At 43.0% G+C, this 8,367-nt stretch overlaps 2 protein-coding genes across 2 annotated transcripts; one reads left to right on the top strand and one right to left on the bottom strand.

Moving 5' to 3' along the window:
• The first annotated feature begins 442 nt into the window (after positions 1-442).
• On the top strand, positions 443-1,471 carry LOC125550103 (protein LURP-one-related 5-like). Its single transcript, XM_048713016.2, has 2 exons — positions 443-949; positions 1,084-1,471. The coding sequence occupies exons 1-2, from the start codon at positions 668-670 to the stop codon at positions 1,465-1,467; spliced, it is 666 nt and encodes a 221-aa protein (XP_048568973.1). The 5' UTR covers positions 443-667; the 3' UTR covers positions 1,468-1,471.
• Positions 1,472-1,559: 88 nt separating this feature from the next.
• GCP4 (GAMMA-TUBULIN COMPLEX PROTEIN 4) lies at positions 1,560-8,367 on the bottom strand. Its single transcript, XM_048713006.2, has 16 exons — positions 8,089-8,367; positions 6,669-6,960; positions 6,300-6,436; positions 6,005-6,103; positions 5,239-5,359; positions 4,876-5,148; positions 4,645-4,725; positions 4,481-4,564; positions 4,266-4,352; positions 4,031-4,086; positions 3,748-3,933; positions 3,332-3,557; positions 3,036-3,124; positions 2,381-2,534; positions 2,106-2,228; positions 1,560-2,025 (listed from the first exon to the last, which is right to left on the bottom strand). The coding sequence occupies exons 1-16, from the start codon at positions 8,259-8,261 to the stop codon at positions 1,960-1,962; spliced, it is 2,247 nt and encodes a 748-aa protein (XP_048568963.2). The 5' UTR covers positions 8,262-8,367; the 3' UTR covers positions 1,560-1,959.

Below are 8,367 nucleotides of genomic sequence, written 5' to 3'. Positions count from 1 at the left end.
ACCGCCCTGCGCAAGGATACATTTGCAGAGTTCAACAATCAAGTTTGTTTACATATCCATGGCCAATCTAACGGTATCATTTGTATCTGGCCATTTCAAACAAATTTTTTGTCAATTGTCAAAGGTAGAGAAATCTGATGGCCCAACCTTTTTCTTTTCTGAGTAGATATTGAGTTATTTTATTTGGTTGAAATTTTCCATGTTGATCTGATGTTCCAACAGAATTGGAGTTGCGCAATCACACGAGTTGCATCTGATATATTGAAGGAGTATTTGAAAGATAAGATAGCACAAAATATATCTCACAAACTTTAGAAAAAGTTCTACTATATGTTACTAGCTAGCTAGCTGGTCCAGCTAGGTCAACTCTGGCATCCCCACAAATTAACTCCGACGCGCAAAAATAAATAAGTTATTATCTCATGCATGGTCCCAAAGAATCAGCAGTATCCATTAATAATTTACCAAATAGAAATGCAAAAAATGCAATCGGTGATCTCAAAAATAATTCTATGCATAAAAAAATCTTATAATAAAAATTGAGCAATCCAGGGTCAAAACAGTGTCGAATCCATGCAGACGCAACGGAGTCCAGATATTGGCTTATAAAGAAGAGCAGCACGCGCAGGCGCGCACGTCGTCGGAGCTAGCTTGGCAACGACCGACCATGGTGATGGCGGAGCCGGAGGAGACCCCGAGACCCCAGAGGCCGTCGGCGGGCGGTGGCGCCGTCGCCGTCGAGCCGTCCCCGCCCGCGGCGGCGGCGCCTCGGCGGCTGACGGTGTGGTGCAAGTCGCTGGTGTTCCGCGGCGACGGGTACGCGGTGTTCGACGACGCGGACGGCCGGATGGTGTTCCGCGTGGACAACTACGGCGTCGGCCCGGGAAGCATGGCGCTCATGGACCACGCCGGCCGCGTCCTCCTCACCGTCCGCCGCCGCCAACGCAAGGTGATCACTGATCGATCGGGTAGATCTATTCTACTCATCTACTTGTTTTTTGGCTACTGGTAATATACATTACACGCGCTGATTAGTTAGCTTCGTGCATGACATGAACCCGTTCGACAATTGGCCGCATGCAGATTCTGAGCTTGATGCCGGAGACATGGGAGGTGTACAATGGCGACGTCGACGACGACTCGAACTCGAACGACGGCCACAGTGAGCCGCACCTCATGATGAGAGCCATCAAGGACCTGGGGAGGTCCAGCTGCACCGCCTCCGTGCTTGCCGTGGACGAGCCAGAACTCTACCGCCTGAGCTGGTCCCGGCAGGAGGAGTGGTCGAGGATCCACCGTCGCAGCTCGACCAGCGACGAGACGCTCATCGCCGAGGTGCGGCGGAAACGAGGGGGGCCAGAGAAGGCGACATTGCTGGGCAAGGACGTGCTGTCGCTGGTGGTGCAGCCAGGGATGGACCTTGCCATCACCATGGCCATGCTCATGATCTCCAACTCGTACCGATGACCCCGCCCCGCCCGAATCGCCAGGCCAACAAATGTTCATGCATATAGAAGCTTCTAGAACATTTCGGAGGTTGTAGAAGAAGCACGTCGGTATACCTATTGTAAATCCCCATATTCTTTGGCATTTCATTTCATTGTTGCATTCATCCTTCCAGAACAGTTGCAATGTAAACCTTGCAGTGTTGCTGAAATACTGAACGGGTCTGCTAGTCTGCTACCATTTCATCTAAGGCCACACACCATGTTCCCAATAGAGATACCAATAACATGGGGAAGGTAGGCAAGCAACGCAAAGACGTGCACAGCACAACACTAGCCAAACAAACATCACCAAGTGTTTACTTCCCAGGGCAAAACAACTCACATGCTACAGCTAATTTACAGATCCTACAGATTCTTCCTCCCCTTCTTGTGTGACGGGTTTGCGCCATTGTCAGTATGTAGCAGCATTGTCATGCAAATCACGGCGAGAACAGCCACTGTAGCTATAGGCTTACAGCTGGGTACTCGCTGTGCCTGGCCGCAGCCTGCCTGAATTCATCACACCCCTCGCAGTTGTCTAACATAGGGAGAAAATTGTATCAAGTACAAGGGCAATGTCTATGGATAGTTAACCGATCCCGAATTGGAAGAGCTTACCTCAAAGAAAGAGTTAAAGTTCAGTCTCATCAGAAACTGCCTCAGGAAAGGTGCTCTCTGACTTCCCGCAAGTCGACTACTCCTTAGGATAGTGTACAGCGAATTTGATTTCTTGTTGAACTCCTGAATATCACCAAGTGTATGTAAGTTTATGCTACATATACTAGGAAACTAAGCAAAAAGCTGGCTAGCTTAGACATCCATGAGTGATGTGCCAAGCACTGGCATGTCCCTATTTGTTCACAGAAGGCCCATGGCGTTAGGTGGGACAATACCTCAGTTATGTGATCAATCTCAAACATGTTTGCGCCTGTTTCGTATTGCTCGATACTCCAGCAGAACTGCAAGCAGAGCTTCATTATACTGTCCAGTATTCTAGAAACTGATCCTATATCCAAGAAGGACTGTGATATCAATGCCGACAAATAGCTGCAATGCAAGAGGTTATAGTCAGCCAAGATACCATAACAGATTAAATCTGTTGCGGCCGTGGAAATTCAAAGGTAACACTAGTTGTGGTAGTATTTCCATGTAACTAGGCAAGGAAATCACTATAGTATAATTAAGTGGCCAGGGTCGACTAGACAAAAGTACAGGGGAAATTATTGCAACCTGTAGAAAGGGCTATGCAAAACCAAAACATCCATCTATATAAGCTTCAGATAATAGACAGCACCAATATGCAATGAAACCAACACCATTTGGTGGTGAAGCAAAAGAACAAGTTGGTATGAAGTATGAACACAGATCCATAATGTTTCCTTATCTTCTAGGATCAGACCTTATGAAAATATTCTACTCAAAAGAAGATGAACGTGTTGTAGCATGGATTCAGTAAACAGTACATTATCAAATAAAAAGCTTAACCTTCCTATCGGGAAAAACAAATAACAAAAGTTAGACAGCATAAAGTGAAAAACAGTTGCTTACTCTTGATGAAAGGTCACTAGTTCTGTAAAATCATGCGAGTCTTGAACGTGAGTTTGTAAAACATTCCACTGTGACTCAATTACATCAACCTGCAAAAGGAAGTCAATAAGAGGAAAAGTGAAAATTATCAAACTAAACAAATTTCTATTAACGTCTAGAATAATTTTGAAACTAGCACATTCCTAGCAGCTATCTGGTCAAATGCTGTCATGTTGTAGCTTCTCGTTATTAAGCAAACATCATGTACATCCTCCGAATTATTACCAAAGGTAAATGGTAGTTTATCTGGTTATTACCTGGATGTAGAACTGTAGGTTTCTGATCAAGAAAGCCATATGCTCCCTTACTCGCCAAAAAGGCTTCGTGCGTAACCGACGCAGTTGTGTTGCAGAGGAATTCTTCCGATCCTTGCAATAATCAGAAAAATCAACATGATCTTGATGCATTACAGCTGTCCAGGATTTCTCCAATTCCATTTGTGTCCTCTTCAACCGAATGAGATACTGAAAAACTTTGCGATACCTGGATACAGTTTGTGTATCTTAGAAATGGGAATGTAAAAAGCTCAAAAGACTTCCCCTGACTTCCCAGTTGAGTTTAGCAAGTCTTGATGTAGCTTTTCAGGATATTAATCACACTCAAAACTCAAAGATCTATGAAATTCAAAATATAATCATTTTGTTGAGAGTAACATACGAAGTACAGCACTTACTTAGAAAGAACGTCAGGAGTAAAGAAGAGTTGTAGTGGCCAATCGACGGAATATTCCAGAGCAATACTATGCCAACCATCAAGTGCCAACTCTGAGCTAGCCTTTCCTTGCAAGGAAAGATCTGATGTGTTGGACTTCTGAAAATCTTTCTGTGATGTACTAGATTTCATACCAAACAGTGGCATCCTACGAAAGACAAACAAAATCAGTTGTCAATGTACAGCACTGAAATTCAAAAATGGCTTGGCATCGATTACTCTATGTGCCAAACAGAAATGCTAACCTTAGAGATACCCTGGTGAAGTATTTGTCTTCATCGCCTATAGTTTTCAGCGCAGCCTGCAGAATTAAGAACAGGAAATAAATCAAACCTATTTGCTAACATGAGGTAACGCAGCAGAAAACAGAACTCAGCAGGATTCTGTTAAGTTGGTGACAATTAAACCACATGATAAACTGAAATAATAAAATTGTGTATCTGTAGGTCTTTGGCAACAAAAAGGGGTCATGTCACTTACCAACTGAAATGGGACAATGAGATCTGCTTCAGCTGTAGATTGACGAGGTGGTAAGCGCATTAATTGACGGCTTTCCTCAAGAAAACACTGGTTCAAAATCATGATTTTGAGTTTCCGAAAACAACCAAAGAAGGCACTATAGCACAATTTGCACTGTACTAGCGCAACCACGGAGATACATACATGCAAAAGAAGGAATACAAAAGGTATATTACCTGGAAAAAATCACCTTTCGCCAAAAGAAAATAATCTTTAAGTGCCTTCAAGTGGCCATTGAGATCAGCGCGTACAACCACTAACTTTTACCAAAGAAAACAATCGGTGAATCTCATGTGCAATAAAACATTGATAGAATATAATGCTTTAAGCCATCTAATACCTGCCAAAGATGGTTAGCTGCAATTGTACGTATTGAGCTAACAGCAGACTCAAACAACCTTTTATGGAACTCGGAAGCATGCTGCAGAAACAATATGGACATATGTCAATAATGCTCCTCCCATAAAGGATAAGGATAAACGAAAACTTTGACACACAAAACAGGGAAAGATGCATACAGCAATATAAGATGCTGATTTTAAATATTGCAAGCAGAAAGCTAACAACTAACCTTTAGCTGCTTAAGCATGGCATCAACTTTATCTGCTTCAGCCTGTGGCAATAATTCTTCTGCACTAATGTTAGAGAAGTTTGGCAGCTCTTTCAGAGCACCGGAGCCCCCCGTGAAGCTTTGCATTCTATGAGATCCTTTCAATGTCTGACTTTGGTTGGTTGGTTCCAGCAATGTAGCACCAGGACTAGGGTTTCTAAGAACCCTTATTGCTTTGCCAGCGAATAGAATTGATTCTGCAACTCGCATGTGGATATACTCCGGCAACATGTCCTGTCAAGTGAGAGAAAAACGGATATAAATAGCTAGGGGAACATTTATTGCCTCATACACATGCATTTCAGAATAAGAGTATAAGCATACCAATGATACATGAAATCCTGAGTGCCAACTAGTAAGGGATGTGTCTTTAGCTAATTTCTGCGCAAATTTATCAGCAACATCAGACTGAGCCGATTCATTCTCCTCGTCTCTGTCAACCTGTCTGAAAAGAAAGGTAAGAAGTTTTATATTACTCTGGCTCAGGGGCTCAATTAGCTTATTTTTCCCTCTTTTGATACTTTCTTGGTGCCCTTAGTTCAAGCTCCTCTGGGTTTTGGCCAAAGGCCTGCCCTTGTAAATATTGTAACATGTAACTTGTCTTCTCTCGTTTATTAACTTAAGACTGTAGGAAACTCTCCTACAGCTATTTCATGTTCAAAAGAAAACTAGTAGTTTTCATGCAAAAGGCAACTGATACAATTCCTGCTATAGACTGTTGGATATAGAGATACTCAAAATCATTAGACAAAGCTCCAACGAGCAAATTCTCGTGCATATCAGTTGACAATATTAGACTTTTTGTGAATCATAATTAGAATTCTCACAGAACTGTTTGCTGATTAAGGGGCGAAATTATAAAATAAAGTAAATATGCACAACAAAATATAGAATTATTCATATTATAACCAAAACTTCAAAAGCACTCGGGATATGTGCTCCTATAGTTGAAATTTCACATGCCATTTAGCAGGCCAAAATGTCTAACTGGATATGCCGCTATAATATATCAGAAGCAGCAACTGGATAGGAGAATAGCAATGAAAAAATTACAAGATAATTTAATGGAAGCTCTGTAAGTCATGCTGACCTTCTGATGAAAAATTCATGGTACTGATCTTGAAGAATACCATAAACCATCCAAGAAGTCAGCTGGTTAAACATGACCTGGTGTCCATGCCAAAGCAGCCTATTCTTATTTTTACCATCAATAAAAAGAAAATGAATAAGCAAACAATTGATCATAAGGGGCATAAGAAATATGCAGTGAAGTAGTGGCAATGAAAATAGAAGTACAATGTTTCCCATGCAAACACGAAAGGACTGGAAATGTCAGTTATATTTCTTCAAAAGCCGCATATATATAAGAATAATTGAGGCAATACCTCTGAATGCAGCTTTGCAATTCTGGAACCCCACAATGGCATCTTTTATGTAACAGGTTAAGAAGCTGTCCTCCCTTGATGTCTTTCTGCTCGATTTCCATAACAAGCTCATAAAGTGGAGGCAGAAGAACCTCAAACTACAGATTCACACAACAGTGAATAGGGTCAGTGTCAAAAACCAGACTAATCACATCAGATAATGCACGCCGAAGGAATATAATATTGATCTCTGTGCAAAAGCTCATAAAGACAGTAGAGACAGTACTTAACAAATATTGTAAATGCAATAGTTAGGTCCATGGTTGTGCGGAAATTAAAAAATGACACATGGAGACAGAAACTGTAAGTGCAAGATGTCGAAGAACAGACCTTATTTAGCCCATGGGTTACTGTCGCCAGGATAGGCAATGGGTCTGACAACAGGTTTTGCTCAACCTGCAGAACAGCTGACCTATAAACTGATAAAATCTCAGCAATACCATTGGCAATTGCCCTCCGGTATGCACTCCCTTTTCTCACTTTGCCCTTCAGAGTAATATCAGCATTAGGTGATGAAACCTCAACAGAAGACTGAATCCAACTCAGATCACGAGACTCGGTCGCAAAACGATTCAGTTCTCTGTAATAAAATCCCAGAGATATGAGCCTTTCAATAGCACTCCTGCGCAAATGGGAAAAGCCATTTAGTATTTGGTGAACCATGATCTAATGACAAAACATACTTTCTTCTATCTATATCTTGCTTGCCAGGCCATGTCCTACAGCATTGATGACGATTCTAAGAACTAAATGCACCAAGATGATTGCTAATACTTCTGGGCACTGGAAACTTCTATACATTGAGATTCTGATGTAATATTCCTTCCTATTAGATACGACTTCTTGTATCCAGTAGAGTACTTCGCAGTTCACGCACAAAATGAACACTTACATGTAGAGCAAAAGCACTGTATATGTATTAAATATGAATATTTTCAGGTACAATTGTTAAGTAGTAGTTTTTTGTGTATTTATCATGTAAAGTGGTCGGACCCTTCCCTGGACCCTGCGCAAGCGGGAGCTACATGCACCGGGCTGCCCTTTTTTTTACAATTGTTAAGCAGTAGTTTTTGTGTATTATCATGTAAAAGAGCAGATTGGGTAGACACGGAAAGCACTAAATGTGCAATGGATGAACCTGTAAATGTATGTGCTTGCTTCTGAGGTGCATTCATCTCTATCTGCTTAACTAGTTTAAATTATCTACCAAACCTAGTTATCTACAGAGGTTGACGAGAACTAAAGTGTGAAACATTTGAAGCTCTTAAGTATAGACTTGGACTACTGAGGCTACATTTCTACGAAATATCTCATTTCAGAACTTGTTAGTTTGTCCCTTAGTTGAAGCCATACTTCTCGTAAATTCAGCATGTGCCAGTGTCTTACTCCATCCCAATGTTCGCACAGCACGGTCAATCATGGCATTATGAAATTCTGTATCAACTGATACACTCGCGGACCGACTGGTAGGCATTATTACAAGCTAAATGATGAAAACGAAGCAAATTGGTCCAATCCTCCATCCACCGGTTGCGGTTAACTCTGATTTAGGCAGCCATAAAGCACTTAACGCGGCAGAAACTATGCTTACTCAAGCAATACGACCAGGGAAACAAGTCCCCTGGCTATTCATGTTTGCTTGCTTGTGCCGCATCGCATCGAATTCGACCACCTAACTACACCACAGATCGCAGAAACCACGGCGCGGTTACAGATTCGCAGCACAGGACAGGTCTCGGGTCTCCCATACCTCTCTGACGGCTGGAGGAAGGTGAGGTCGGGCGCCAGGCGGAAGGCGGGGCCCACGTCGCCGTCTCCGGCGCCACCGGCTTCGGCCGGCTCGGGGCCGCGGCGGGCGGAGGAGTTGTCGAGCACGAAGTCACCGGTGAAGCCGAGAAGGGCAAGGAGGAGCTCGTGCAGCATCCCGGTCTCCCCGGGGTTCTCCTAGGGTTTCGGCGAGATCGCGAGGGAGAGAGAATGGGAAGGAGAGCGACGGAGTGGAGTGGGGGGAAGGGCGGGGACGGCGGAA

This window comes from Triticum urartu, chromosome 1A (genome assembly GCF_056163025.1).
Source record: "Triticum urartu cultivar PI428250 chromosome 1A, HENAU_Tu73, whole genome shotgun sequence".
Lineage (NCBI taxonomy): Eukaryota > Viridiplantae > Streptophyta > Magnoliopsida > Poales > Poaceae > Triticum > Triticum urartu.
Note: the sequence above shows the minus strand (reverse complement) of the source record. Positions and strands in the feature narration are given on the sequence as shown.